Genomic DNA, 16,035 nt, shown 5'->3' on the forward strand with positions numbered 1-16,035 from the left:
TATGCAGTATAATGTATGTGACACCCTATCTCGCTGCGATAGGAGTACTGGCTTACAGCGACTCTGGATGCAGAGTTCCTGTTTCCGCATTACTAGTTTGTGCAGAGGTCTGTTGACACTCCAACGATGTTTCCATCAATACTCCACAAACTAGCTAACGGCGTGTGGCAGAAGATACTTCGTGTGTTCTACTACTGTTAACCCTCCCCAAACCCTTATAGTTTCTTGTCCGACGAGTAATTGTTCACTATGAGCTAAAATTTCTATAATTTTTTCGACATGAACGGACTTGGCAAGGAAAAGAAACTTGAAGGCAATACTATACGAAGGGAAGAGGAAATAGTTGAAGATGAGGTGGGATGCACGGACCGTGAAAAGAATTTGACAGAGAACTGTAGGACTTGATTTTTGAGTCTGGTTCCCCGTTGTGTAACACATTGTTTTATAGTGGCAGCTGTTGTGGTTGTGAAGATATGAGCGTTTGAAGGGGTCACCATCACCAGGACATCAACTGTCTCTTTCGAATCAGTACATTTTTCAGGGAATAAAATGTGACAGGGTTCTATAATACTCTTGAGAATTTGCGAAAGTGTGTCGTATATTCTAGAATATCCTCGACTATTCTGCTATGCAATTTAGTAATAGCACATATTGCATTCATCTGCACCCCGAAAAAACCTTCTTAACGAATGGTACAGCGTAGCAAAGACAGTGGAACAATTCATCGAAAGGGTGTATTCCCTTGTAGAGAGAAGCTTCGTAAACAAATGATGATTGTACGAGGGAACAATTTTAGCAACAAATATGGCGTAGTTCAACGAACATATAACTGAATATGGTATAAGATACCGGTGGAGAAAAATATTAAAATCTACTGCTGCAGTGACGAACCAAGACGAAAGCCTAAACTTCCCAACAGAATTCCTAAGTTCTCTCAGCGTTCCCGGTATACCCTGGCAAAAAAGTTTCCAAACAATGTTACAGGCGCGGCTGTATTTCGCAGGAAAGAAAAAGGCAAGTCAGTATTCATACCACGAAATGCACTGATTTTACCTAACTTACCATTCATCTTTAAAAAAGCTCCTACTCCTAGTAACATTTGCGTGCAGTACAACTATAAATGAAACAGAAAGGCAATCATTGCAGAGTTGCGGTGTGAATTTAAAAGTATCGCGTTTCTCGTACGGACATCTACACGTAGGGTGTTTGCGTGTTGGACAACAACGAAACGTATTCCTCTTTGCTCACGATACCGAAAGACTAAATGTATTTTATAAGAATATGATTAATCACACCTTATTTTTGTAAACTCGTCAACACATGATGAGAGCAGAACAAGCGTAGAGGATCCTTTATAGCTAATAGTGATAGAGTTTCCCTGCAGGTGAAGCCTGGGCTATGGAGTCCGACGAGAACGTCGTCGTCTTCGTGGACAACCACGACAACCAGAGGGGACACGGAGCTGGAGGTGACCAGATCCTGACGTACAAGGTGCCGCGCCAGTACAAGGTTCGTGGATGACGTCCGCTCACGTACTGGCCTTACGCACCAGTCATTCTTCGACCAAAACGGTGACTTACAGTCAACCGAATAACACTATAGTTGTTAATAACATATGTTTAGATCTTCAAGTTTTATTTTTGGCGTACACACTGCGATTTCGCTTTCGTGCTCTCCCAAACACAAGCGAAAGGAACTTACCATCTAATTTACAGAGAAACTAAAAGATATCTTATAAGCATTATTTGCGCTAATATTCGCGAGAGATCCTTCATGGGCGTGACTCGCTTGTCGTATTAACGCTCATCTTTTTTGTAAGTACACTTAAGCCAAACTGCAATTTTGTACAATTAATCAGCAATGCTAGATAGTTTGTCTGGACACTTCTAATGTTGTTCTTGTTTCTGACACACGTTGGTCGACATAAAGTACTTGGCCCTCTCACATTTTTTGTTCAATGACTCTTTCAAATGTCAACTACATTCTAAAAAAGAAAGATAAAGCTAATTGATGGACAAAAAAAAGCATTTATACTGGAAAATATAAACATTTATCATTTCGTCGTATACTGTAAATATCACGAACAGATTCGGACTGGACGGTGTTGACCAACAGTTACCCCTTCCTGGAATAGGCGCTACATGGAATACATTTTGCATTTGTTGTTCCGTTCGCTACGGATTTGTATCGATCACTAACGAAACACAGAAATAGCTACCGCGTTCCTGCTGCAAGAATAAAGATTCTAGTCTGTGTTTTGTCTCATGTTCCGAATCGCGTAATGAAAAAACAAGACTTAATTGTAAAGTTGTGTTTGTCTCAAGAGATCAATAAATAGGCCATGCAGTGGTGAGAATTAAGCAAAAACTAATGGTGTCTTTTCAGTACAGCGGGGGCGGACGGAAGGGGAGAGCGAAGCTGAAGTCTACCTTGGGCTGGATTGACCACTGCTAACAGTAGATTTCATTGCGGGCTTGTTTAGCTAGGACGAGATCTTCATACTTACACCTATCCCATTACAGTGGCAATGAGGAGTCAGGCGTCACGGAATTACAAAAACGCGAGTTACAAGAGATGTGAAACAACATACTGATTCCTTCCTCGTGTACACCGCTAACTGATCAGGACTGTAAAAATAAGAAAAATTGAAGCTCAAGCATATTGTTGGTGACAATCGTTGTCGACGTGCGTCATTGACGAATGGAACGGGTTAGGCGGGAAATGAGTATGGTAGATGAAGTACCCTCATCCACGCACATCAAGATTTCTTGTGGACGCTATACGTAAACGGAGATGCAGATGTTGATATCAATGCACATGTAGATGTAGATGTAGGTGTATCTGCAGAGGTATATGTCCTGGGTTCTTAGCTAAGTTCGTAGCGCTTTTCCTTATGTGCGCCTAACAAGGACTTTAGTCATCAATAATATATTCTCCTTCACTATTCGAAACACTTTGCCAATGCTGCGGTAACTTTCCGATTCCGCGACTGCAGATATCACTTGGTTTTGAAGCGACGAACTCGTTGAGACATGTTCGGGACGCATTTTCATCCGGAAAGGAAGTTCCTTGAAGATTGTTCGATAGAGATCGGAAAGGACTAAAATCTGAAGGCGCAAGATCAGGTTAATAAGATGGGTGGGGAATAACTTCCAAACTGAACTCCTGTGTAGCGTTTTCAGTCAGTGTATCTGAATACGGTCGGGCGTTATCGTGGAGTACCACCAGTTACGCAGTCTTCCTGTTCGCTGTTCTCGGACTGCGCCTGCAAGACGCCTCAGTTGTTGACAATAAACGTCAGCAGTGACGGTTACAGCTCGGTGAAGCAATTCATAGTACACCATACCGTGACTTTTTCACCAGATGCAAAACTTTATCTTTTGTGGATGCAGGCAGGTCATTTTCATGGGGATATGCCGCTTTGATTGGGCGAAACAATTCCTTTCTTTTCCTAATGTTAACATGGAGACACCATTTCTCGTCAGTAGTAACGATACCGCATAGGAATGGTCTGTGTTGTTCGTGAGCTGATTGATGATAACTAAGCAGAGATGCACATAGGCCACCCGCAGATTTTTTGTGATTTTGGCTTAGTGCATGAGGAAGCCATACATCAGATTTTTGAACCTTCCCCACTGCATGTAAATGTCCAACGATGATGGGATGATCACCGCTCGTCACAACTGCCAGATATAGAGTCCACTGATGTGGATCATTGTGGGTAAATACAATTAAGCGACGTTCATCAAGCCTCGAGTGTCTTCCTGAACGCGGAGAGTAATTAACGTCAAAACGATTCTACTTTAAACGAGGAAACCACTTTTTTCCCAAGCTCGGTACAACGGCGTTATCGCCATACATGGTACAAACGTGTGTGGCTATCTCCTCTGCTGTCACCCTTCTAATGAACTCAAAGGGAAGAATATGTTAGAAACGTTCCGATGTCTCCATTCGACATTCCATTCTCTAGCGTCCACAGCTCCACTCTCTATGACCAAATCATAAAGCAATATCTTGTAAGTAGTAGGCTGTTTACATTTTTATGTTGGTAACCCCACGAAACGCTCTGTATGAAAATCACTGACTGCGCTGTGTGCAGTTTGTGGCTGGTTGGACTCATTGTTGAAATATTCACTAGTGTAGTGTTGGGCAGATTAGATTAGTACTTGTTCCATAGATCTTGAATGCGACACTCCTTAATCATGTGGAACGTGTCAGGTTAATAGAAGGTGTCTATCCAAGATATTACATTACACAAAATATTACGTGACACTTAATAATTTTTTTTTGGTGTGGGGTGGGGAAATTACCCACTTACTATGTCCAGCAGTTATATACAGCATTTCGATGTGAACAGCGCTTAGCGTTGGGCAGTTGAAGGTGAGCCGCCAGCAGTGATGGATGTGGAGATGCCAGAGGTTTGGGAGGTTACTATAAGCGGACGATCTCGACGTGTGTCCGCCAGAAAAATCATTGTTTATTCTCTATCAAAATCTTTCATTTGTTAACTATGCCTATCAGCACTTAGTGCCTTCAGTAGTTAGAATCTTTTATTTAGCTGGCAGTATTGGCCCTCGGTGTATTGCAGTAGTTCGAGTAACGTAAATTTTTGTGAGGCAAGTGATTCATGAAAGGTATAGGTTATTGTTAGTCAGAGCCATTCTTTTGTAGGGATTTTTGAAAGTCAGTTCGCATTCCGCAAAAAATAATATGTGTCAGTTTAGTGGTGATCACAACAAGTAAAGAGAAAACTGTTTGAGTACGTTGCGTTTTGCTCAGCTGTTTGTGTATCAAATGATGCGATCGTAGCGGTCCCGCGGTTCCAGACTGTAGCGCCTAGAACCGCTCGGCCACTCCGGCCGGCAATTAAGTAAAAGGTACACATTTCAATAATCTTATTTTTTCATTAGACGATTCGCAACACGGGACAACACACTGACTAGAATCTTTATTCTTGTGGCAGTAACGTGATTCCTATTTCTGTGTTTCGTTAGCGACTGTTGCAAAGCCATAGCGAACGGAACAACAAACGCAAAATGTATTCCATGTAGCGTCTATTCCAGGTAGAGGTAACTGTTGGTCAACACCGTCCTGTCAGAACCTCTTCATGATATTTATAGTACACGACAAAATGATAAATGTTTGTATTTTCCAGTAGAAATGTCCATCAACTGTATGACCCTGTATGACTCCATATGACATTTCCGTTTAATTGGAGAGATGCATATGCGGCCTGAAGATGGCATAATGAAATGATGAAACTGGTAGCCTTCAAAATAAAATAACTTCTTAAGCTACACGGCTGTTGGTGAAATTAATTGACATTGACAGTTATGTAACCATCCAATGTCCCCTGTCCATGGTGGAGACTATGTGTAAACTTCGATAGCAACAGTGAACTACAAATAAAAAGTGACAATCTACAAAGAAACCATAGCAACCGGAATTCTATTCTATCGCCTGAGCCTTGTCCCGCAGTTACGCAGGTTCAGCCATCGTTAGTCGGATTTTGCATGTTAATGTTTAAGGGGTGGCGGGATGCCCTTGCTGTCCGCACCCCGTACCCCGCGGGACGGAATTTGTGTACCCAAACTGTCTGCGTCGAGTGTAATCCATGGAATAGCGCGAAAGTGTTCAGATGTCTGCAAGCCTTGTAATTAAGGCGGGACATGGGGACCAGGCCGGTATTCACCTAGTGGGATGTGGAAAACCGCCTAAAAACCACATCCAGGCTGGCTGGCACATCGGCCCTCGTCGTTAATCCGCCAGACAGATGCAATCTGGGGCCGGCGCGCCTACCCAAGTCCGAGAAACTGCGCGTTAGCGCTCTCGGCTACCCTGGCAGGTCCATAGCAACTGGAATACCAACATGCAAAATAAAAACACTACCAACTTATGCATCAACCTAATATTTTTAGACGAGTACGAGTCGTAGCAGGGTCAGGTTGGTTGGGTGTGGGACTGAAGGGACCAGACTGCTAAGGTCATCGGTCCCTTGCTCCACGATAAAATCACACGAAATAAAAACTGTCAGTCGTTAAAAACGGAGAACTGAGACAAGGGACGACACAATACAAGAAAGACAGACAAAGACCAGACAAACGGAATTAAAATCACACCGAGTGCGAAGGTGGTTGGCCGACCACGAAAATAAGGAAAAGCCAACCACCAAATGACATTAAAACCCACAGTTTAAAACAGCTGGCCAAAGGCCCAAGTCAATACAGGAAATAAAAGGACAAACACACAAATCATACGATAAAAACCCCCTGCCCGAATAAAACTCAACACGAGGTCCGCCATAGCAACGTCATCACATAAAAGGGCAGGGAGGGTATCAGGCAGCGCAAACGTCTGCCTGAGTCCTGTTAAAAGCGGGCAGTCCACCAAAATGTGGACCACCGTCAGAGCTGCCCCGCAGCGACATAGCGGTGGGTCCTCCCGGCGCAACAAATGGCGGTGCGTCAGCCACGTGTGGCCAACGCGCAGCCGGCAGAGGACGACAGAGTCCTTCCGAGAGGCCCGCATGGAGGAGCGCCACACACCGGTCGTCTCCTTCACCGCCCGAAGTTTGTTGGGCGTGGGCAGGGTGCGCCACTCGTCACCCCAGGCACCAAGCACTTTCTGGCGCAAAAGCGACAGGAGATCACACTCCATAAGGCCGAGTTCCAGAGCCGGTGAACTCACTGCCTGTTTAGCCAGCGTGTCAACCCGCTCATTGCCCGGGATGCCGACATGACCTGGGGTCCAAACAAAGACCACGGAGCGGCCGCAACGGGCAAGAGCATGGAGCGACTCGTGGATGGCCAGCACCAGACGGGAACGAGGAAAGCACTGGTCAAGAGCTCGTAAACCACTCAGGGAGTCACTACAGATGACAAAGGACTCACCTGAGCGGGAGCGGATATACTCTAGGGCGCGATAGATGGCGACCGTTGCTCACAATGATCCTCTAGAGTAAGAGCGTAACCAGTGCGACCAGAGACCATCGAACCGTCGGTATAGGCCACGGCAGATCCGGGAAACTCGGCAAGGAGAGAAACAAAGCGGCGGCGGAGGGCCGGAGGAGGGACCGAGGCTTTCGGACCCTGTGCCAAATCCAGCCGAATGCATGGTCGGCGCACACACCAAGGGGGCAGACGGAGATTGGCCCGGAAAACAGGCGGGAGAGGAAAAAACTCAATCCCACACAGTAGAGCCTTGGATGCGAACCGCGATCGTACACCCTGATCGGGGCCGCCTGTCTGGAAGATGGACGATCGAGTGCGGGAACAGGAGACGGTAGTTGGGATGCCCTGGCAAGCTACAAACGTGGGCAGCATAAGCGGCCAGAAGTCGGTCGCGCCGGATCCGCAATGGAAGAACACCAGCCTCCACAAGTAGCAGGGTCAGGGATTTCCCCTGCATCGAGATGAGTGGGCGTTGCTGTGTCGTCTTCATCATCATCATTCATCCCCATTACGGTCAGAGGACGGCAATGGCAAACCACCTCCACTAGGACCTTGCCTCGTATAGCGGTGCGGGTCTCCCGCATCTTCCCCTACGCTCCTCGGAGTATGGGACCTCATCATCATCATCATCATCATCATCATCATCATCACCACCACCATCATCATGTAAATGTCTGTTTCTTTATAGATGGCGGTCGCCTTTATGCTGGCGTGGCCCTTCGGCGCACCTCGTCTCATGTCCAGCTTTGCCTTCACGGACACCGAGGCTGGACCACCGATGGACGAAAACCAGAACACCATCTCGCCCACTTTCAATGAGGACGGCTCATGTGACGAAAACTGGGTGTGCGAGCACCGCTGGCGACCCATCTACAACATGCTCAGCTTCAGGATCGCCACCGAAGGTTAGTTCTCTTTTCTATGTGAAACTATCACATAGAAGTAACTTACTCCCGCCTTGAAGGACTCATGTTCGCATCTTGGATGTCGGACACTCTTCTAGTGCTACCGACCGTTTTCAGCTACAAACAGTGCAAAACGATTTGCGGCTCGTCGTACTAGTAATTCTTAATAAAGATCTGTTTTTATTATTATTATTATTATTATTATTATTAATATTATTATTATTATTATTATTGAGATGCCACTGGCGGAGCCCTACGTTATTCTGTACGACGGACTGAGCAGAGCGCTACGGCCTTGGGTGTTTCAGGAACCAACGCCACCAACTGGTGGGACAACGACAACAACCAGATAGCTTTCTGCCGCGAAGACAAGGGATTCATCGTCATCAACGACGACAACGTGGACCTTCAGGAGACGCTGACGGTTAGTAACTGATCCTTGATGCCTTTTCGGCACGTTGACAAGGGATTGTCGCACCATCATCCCTCAAAAGATTTCAGGACTATTTATGTGTGGCTCTGACTATAAACTACGTAACAATGAATTCAATTAACTTTTGTGGTATGCACTTGTGTCTACTCATCCGTGTAAAACACAATTTTTACTCATTCCGATCGGGGTAGCAAATGAGACTTTCTAACTGGATAATGAACGCTGATACCACAAGCACATGTTGTTACTCTTCTGTATATATGGGTCCACAACCGCTAGAGATTTCTTCAGAGATATCGTTCTCTTGACTAGACTCTTTTTAACTTTTCAAATAAATACTTTATTTCACGACATTTTCAAGCTACAAAATGCCCAAGGGGGTAAAATTCCTTACTTGCGAAAGATCAAGAAATAAAGTATTTATTTCAAAAGTTAATGGGAACAGGCTCAGGAAACAAGTATTCCTGTATTTCTGGAGAAAGAAATGGACAATAGCATGTATTACAGAAATAAGGAAAGATCTACAGAGAAACAGTATCAAAAATTCGGAAATACCAGACATAAACTTTTTTAAGAGTAATATATTACATTTGGGAAGCTTTCAGGGCAGAAGAAATAAGAAATCTGGAACAACATAGCTAGAAGAAAGGAAAAGACAACATGAGGAAAAGATCGACAAGCACTGGAAAAATAGAAAACAGAAAGGAAAGAGGAAGAACTGAGGTTGTTAGGTGATCCTAGTTGATCATTACGAAAATAAAACACCCTACGCAGGACAATGTCTGCCCTGAAAAGACATGCTATACTGCTCGAATAGACTGTACAAGTCTCTTCGTATCTAATACAAACTACATCCAGCTGAATCTGCTGAGAGTAGTCGAGTCATGGTCCCCCTCTATAATATTTTCCCCTTTCCACCATTCCCTCCATTACAAATTAACAGATACCTCATACTCCAGGTGTGTCTTATCACCGTATCACTTCTTTATCTGCCGCATGTATCTGAGTAGTCAGCGAGACAAAAATGTCATTCCTAAGGGCCCGGGTTCGATTCCCGGCTGGATCGGATATTTTCTCCGCTCAGAGACGGGTGTTGTGTTGTCCTAATCATCATCATTTCATCCCCATCGACACTCAAGTCGCCGAAGTGGCGTCAAATCGAAAGACTTGCACCAGGCGAACGGTCTACCCGACGGGAGACCCTAGTCACAGAACATTTATTATTCCTTCTTTTAGTTAGATTCTACTGTAAGACTCTCTTTCTTTTTTGTATTTTGATACAGTATTTCCTCATCAATTCCTTGATCTACACAGTAATCTTCAGCATTCTTCTGGAACACCAAATTTCAAATAGTTCAATTCTATGGTGTTATCTGTATGATTTATCGTCCACATTTCACTGCCAGTCAAATATTTGCAAAAAATATTTCTTAACGTTTAAATTTATGTCCGATGTCCAGAAAGTTCTATTTTTCAGGGACGCTTTTCTTATTAATGCCATTCTATATTTTACATCCTCTTTACACCTGGCTTCCTTATTTTGCTGCAACTACATTCAGCATCGTATTTCTTACGATAATTCGCTCAAGTTATCATCATGAAAATATCTATTGCGAAGAACAATCGCCAACACATGCCGTTAACGGAATGCTTCATAAATGTAAAACTACTTATTTACCGATATTAATTTTGTGGAGATGATGACCATGACATTATCTGGTATATATCAGTGGTTCTGTTACAGCATTGCTTAAACGTATGAATAAATTCTTCCAGTGAAATTCATAGTATTTTTGTCTCGCAGTTTGTGTCCTCTAAGGGAGATAAGATTTTTCTGTTAACTTCCAAAACATGTCACATTCCTGCATTTGTGGTGCCAGGCGTTAAATCGGTTTGCATTGTGAATCACAATGTCTACTGCACTGAGCACTCTTCTTTGTGGAAGCTGTTCCCAGTTCTGGGGTCTGAGGCTGAAATAATAAGCAAACAACTTGGTTATACGAAAACTGTACAATTTTTCTTGTGGCGTTTCCGTGTTTAGCTACGTCTTTGCTAATTTTCAGACGTGTCTGCCTGCTGGAGACTACTGTGACGTCATCTCTGGTGAGCCGACGGACACGGGCTGCTCGGGCAAAACCATCACCGTCAACAGCGACGGCACAGCCACCTTCGAGATCCTCACCACGGACGAAGAGGGCACCATTGCCATCCACGTGAACGTAAGTGCGACGTACTGCCCCGTAGACTCTTCAGTCTTGTACACAGAGCTTGGGGCAGAAGTTAGCATGGTGTACTCGCATTCGGGAGGACGACGGTTCAAATCCGGACCCCGACATCCATATCTAGGTTTTCGGTGATTTCCCTAAATCATTCCAGGCTAATCATGGCATGGATCCTTTGGAAGGGCGCAGCCTTACGCTCCGTCTCTAATGGCCCCCATGTCGACGAAACATTCAACCTTTATCTCCCTTCCTATTCCTTCAGTTGTACAGACTCAGCGCAGTAAGTCACTTTGTTTAGGGCGTTGGATTCATTTGTTACTGAACCAGCAGTTTCTTCCTCAGTGAGTAGTTCCTATCCGGTCCGTTTCACGGCACTTTTCATTATTTTCATTTACTGTTTAATAATCCGTTGTCATAAAGTTTTAATTATCACCTGAAAAATATCAAGCTGGAACCACGAGAACTGATGATAGCGAGAGACTTTCTATACTTGTACATATTCATCCTTCCTAGCGATTCGTTGTTCGCAATGATATATGACTTGGCGGAGACTTTGGTTGTAGAAAGCTGAGTTTCGGCTGCTACGGAAAGGTTTCATCCTCGAAAATCACCTCGTCGTCACTCTAGAAACGCATGCTACTTAGTAGTTTCTTCATCCGAGAATAGAGGAATATGTTATTCGCTGTCACGTCAGGAGAATACGAGGGATGAGGCCAAATGTAATTGACCAAAGAAGTGACATGTGAGTGTGTCCTCTGCAGGAAGAGTTGTGGCAGTGTCGTGTTGGGAACATTCGTCCTTGGTCTGCTTCCAGCGACGCTTCATGTGGTTTACTGCTTGCTCGGTGGACAGATTGTATAAAATGTGGGTAAGCTACAGCCCTGCCTCTCTCCCATCTCAAGCACTGCTTGTCTTTCATGTCGTATGACTCTTGTAATTACAATCTGATTTCCGTACAAGTTGCAAATAACCTTCTACTCTCAATACTTTATTCTTGCTGACTTCAGAATTTTAACGAATGTATTCTAGTACAATTTATCAGATGCTTTCTCTAAACATAAAAATACTGTAAAGGTAGATGTCTTATGAGTACTACATGTATATCAATGCCCCAAGAAACATACTGTATTTCCACGCCACGTCTTTAGGTACTTACTTTTCAGCTCCCACAAGAACAGCTCCTCCCGTCATGTCCTAATAGCACACCTGACAGAGAGCATTACGTTAATCCGTGGCCAGTGATTGCGACAGACACATCTTCTTGTTACAGGCCATGTCTGGATCCGGCGGACTGACTACAGCTGCGCCCACTGGATCCACCAGCGACAGCGGCCACACGACGGACCCCTGCGGATGCGAGTCGACCACCGAGCTCACGACCACGACCACCACGGAGAACCCGTGCCGCTAACGAGCCACCCTGGTGTGGCTTCACCTTGCGTAAACCAACGATCACTGTGAACTGTATCATTTACTAGTCTGTGCACAATAAAGTCTAGTTTTTACTGCACTGAAATGCGAAGTGAAATACTTCAAACTATTTCCATGAGCTTGGTATTCATGGCACTGACATATACACTCCTGGAAATTGAAATAAGAACACCGTGAATTCATTGTCCCAGGAAGGGGAAACATTATTGACTCTTTCCTGGGGTCAGATACATCGCATGATCACACTGACAGAACCACAGGCACTTAGACACAGGCAACAGAGCATGCACAATGTCGGCACTAGTACAGTGTATATCCACCTTTCGCAGCAATGCAGGCTGCTATTCTCCCATGGAGACGATCGTAGAGATGCTGGATGTAGTCCTGTGGAACGGCTTGCCATGCCATTTCCACCTGGCGCCTCAGTTGGACCAGCGTTCGTGTTGGACGTGCAGACCGCGTGAGACGACGCTTCATCCAGTCACAAACATGCTCAATGGGGGACAGATCCGGAGATCTTGCTGGCCAGGGTAGTTGACTTACACCTTCTAGAGCACGTTGGGTGGCACGGGATACATGAGGACGTGCATTGTCCTGTTGGAACAGCAAGCTCCCTTGCCCCACCCGGCCTCCCGCATGTCCACTATACGCCCTCGCTCGAAGTCCGTCAACTGCACATACGGTTCACGTCCACGCTGTCGCGGCATGCTACCAGTGTTAAAGACTGCGATGGAGCTCCGTATGCCACGGCAAACTGGCTGACACTGACGGCGGCGGTACACAAATGCTGCGCAGCTAGCGCCATTCGACGGCCAACACCGCGGTTCATGGTGTGTCCGCTGTGCCGTGCATGTGATCATTGCTTGTACAGCCCTCTCGCAGTGTTTGGAGCAATTATGGTGGGTCTGACACACCGGTGTCAATGTGTTCTTTTTTCCATTTCCAGGAGTGTATATTGAGTAGTTCTACAACTTTTTATGGCACTGCTTCTTCGACAGACTTGGGAAAATGGCTCTGAGCACTATGGGACTCAACATCTTAGGTCGTAAGCCCCCTAGAACTCAGAACTACTTAAACCTAACTAACCTAAGGACATCACACACAGACCCATGCCCGAGGCGGGTTTCGAACCTGCTACCGTAGCAGTCCCGCGGTTCCGGACTGCAGCGCCAGAACCGCACGACCACCGCGGCAGGCACAGACTTGGGAAACTCAGTTGTACTGTAACGTCGCAGCTGTTCACACGGCAGCAGAGTTTTGCAGTAAGTTTTATTCCGTTAGGTCAGCCCCGGTCGTGGTGTGGTCGGCTGCTGGCGTCATAATATCATCTGTCGCGGCGTGCGGACCGTGAGAATTGCTCTGTGTGGAGCGTACCAACGAGGGACCTTCTGGGAGCTCCAACGAGTTAAGAGCTCCCACTTCGCCTGCTTATAGTGTGGCTAGGCACCTATCACACCCTAAAACTGTAGGTACCAATGTGGCCACGTTTATGAGATATTGTCTGCTGAACTTTGGGCAGCTCTTTACATACAGAAAAGTTTCACTATTGTGGCAAGTGAGCGAGTAGCCGAGTGGCAGGCGAGCGAGTCCTGTCCAGGCGACCCTTGAAGGCTGGTTCGAGACCCGTCCATGCTACTTTTGTTTTCGCGACGCTAGATCAATCGCAAAAACAAGTATTCAATAACGTCAATGCAGTTGCGTTTCCTGCGGACTTGAGAAAATACAGATGCCACTGCGACGAAAATGAATGTGCATTTGTACAATGTTCGTGGTGTCGTAAGTACAAATGTGTCGATTGTTTTTATAACAAGTATCATCCGTCGGAATGTACTCGTCAAAATATAAGAAATATCGATTAACTTTCCATCAAATGAAACATATTTTTAATCCCTCATTCGTTGGTTTTTTTAATATTCCCTGCCTCGATAGAACAAAATTAAAAATACAACGAAAACAAATTGAATAGTAATAAAATATTTCAAGAAATTAAATTATGGTTAATTTCCCGTTAAAATAAAAAAAACGCAAAAGATTGAAACGAAATGTGACATTCAATTTGTAATTTTGATCTATAGAGGCTTGTAATTCTTTTTAATCAATTCGTTGCGGAATGTTCATGATTGATTATAAATTAAAATAGGCATTTGGAAAAAAAAGGAAACAAAAGTAGCATAGACGGGTCTCGAACCAGCGTCGCATGGACATGAGTGTAGCTCGCTTGCCACGCTAGTGAAACTTTCTGTATATAATGAGCTGCCCAAACCTTAACAGGCAATATTTCAGAAACGTGGTCGCATTGGCACCTACAGTTTTAGGGTATGATAGGTACCTACCCACACTGTAAGCAAGCGAAGTGGGAGCTCATAACTCGATGCACCTCCCAGAAGGTCCCCTCGTAAGATCACTTATTCATCTCACATAAATAACTATAATAAATATGATCTGTTTGTTTTCAAATTTGGTATAGGAACTTTTATAATTCAGAAGAACAGTACGTAAAATTTTCATGCGAATAACTTTAATAGTTTTGAAAATATAAAAAAACTGTTAAAAAAGTACTTAACCGACACTTAGTAAAGTAAATTCAGATAGGGATCACCACAGTTTAAGTTTCTTTGTCATATGAAAATACTAACAGCACTTTCAGTGGGCGCAAGTTATTTTTAAAGAATTTTAGTTCTAAACTTTTAATAATTTTGCTTTCGTAAGGAAAATAATAGTTTAAAAGTTGATATTCATATTTTGTGTTAGAGTGGGAGCAGATGAGATTGAATGTGAGTGTGTATGTGGGTACATACGTCAAATTTCAATTTTATAATGTACTACACCTTTCCTAACTAGCAAGTGTTACGTATCCAGGATGTCCTGAAAACGGTGAATCCACCTAACTGGTGGATGACGTATGTCTAGGAGCGTTTGCTTTTGTAATAAGGCAGCCAGAAAGATAGTAAGAGGATAATTAGTTCTAAAGTATATTTCAAGCACAGTTTTCTTTTGACTTTCGTTTCGTTTGGTTTTGTGGAATATTTTGCAAAATTTTGCAATATGAAATGACGTAGATGCATCCGCGAATGCCAATTGGAGTAAAGCGCTTTGCGCGCGAAATTGTTCATTAAAGGTTAATCTAATTGTATGACCATTTTGATCAACCAATGAGAGAGAAGTTTTTCTCGCGTAATTGAATGAGTTATATTCCCTGTGATGGCATTAAGTCAGTCGTGAACTCACTGTCGGACGAGGTTATGTTAAGTGTGTCCGAAAAAATTATCTGTAAGGTGAAGAAATGATGGTTAATCGCACTCTGTTCATATCGCCGTGCAAGCAGATGCAATTACGGACATTTCGGTGAAGTTTTCAGAGGTTTTGGATTGTTGGTTGCAGAATAAACCGTGTGTGAAACTATCGGCCTTTGTAAATATTCTGTGTGGGGTGTTCCGTATGTATGTACAGAACATTTTGGCGAGCATCTTCTTTCGAAGAATCCACTTCAAAGGGCCGAATGTGAACTTGTTTTGTAACACTGTGTTGGCTGTGTGTAACTCGTAACATCTCAGGTTGGACTTACCACATTCCTGGCTGTCTTACGTGTGATATAAGCTGCACGAACTGGTAGTAGATGTACTGCCAACGTAAATGTGGGCTCGGTGATACAATAAATGAAAAGGACCGTGATAAAACATGAGTATTTACAAAACAAACATTTTCAATGAAGGCAGGAATCACCGACTTTGCCCGTTATAAATAGAGATTTGCCGGTTTATTCTTGTTACTTGAGTTACGCGGACTTTGTAATCGTAAGGGTGGACGGAGGTTTTCTTCAACGCTGTTTTTCTCATCGTCTACATAGTACGTACGGGTGGTGAATGGACACTATACAGAGGTAGGTGGACATTAAATAAACCGCAAAACGAGTCCCCCAACCCCTCCCCGCCGCAGTATAATGCTCAATGCTACTATTAAATTTTGACAGTTTAGTGATGCAAGCAGTTCGGAATAATCTAACTAATTAAAACGAGACTTTAACAATTTAAAAATGCAAAACTCTGAAAACAAAACTTTAACAATCAACAATTCAACACTGATTTCACAAAATA

The 16,035-nt window shown here is 44.1% G+C and overlaps 1 protein-coding gene across 2 annotated transcripts in view; it reads left to right on the top strand.

The window, feature by feature from the left end:
* LOC126355818 (alpha-amylase 1-like) overlaps positions 1–12,026 on the top strand; it is a 124,693-nt gene extending 112,667 nt beyond the window's left edge. For both annotated transcript variants that reach the window (XM_050006262.1, XM_050006263.1), the window contains 5 exons: positions 1,385–1,509; positions 7,639–7,855; positions 8,164–8,279; positions 10,352–10,507; positions 11,781–12,026. In XM_050006262.1, the coding sequence (XP_049862219.1) occupies positions 1,385–1,509; positions 7,639–7,855; positions 8,164–8,279; positions 10,352–10,507; positions 11,781–11,921 (755 nt within the window). In that variant the 3' untranslated portion in view covers positions 11,922–12,026. The remainder of the gene's footprint in view (positions 1–1,384; positions 1,510–7,638; positions 7,856–8,163; positions 8,280–10,351; positions 10,508–11,780) is intronic.
* Positions 12,027–16,035: the final 4,009 nt, after the last annotated feature.

The sequence above is a fragment of the Schistocerca gregaria genome, chromosome 3 (assembly GCF_023897955.1).
Source record: "Schistocerca gregaria isolate iqSchGreg1 chromosome 3, iqSchGreg1.2, whole genome shotgun sequence".
Lineage (NCBI taxonomy): Eukaryota > Metazoa > Arthropoda > Insecta > Orthoptera > Acrididae > Schistocerca > Schistocerca gregaria.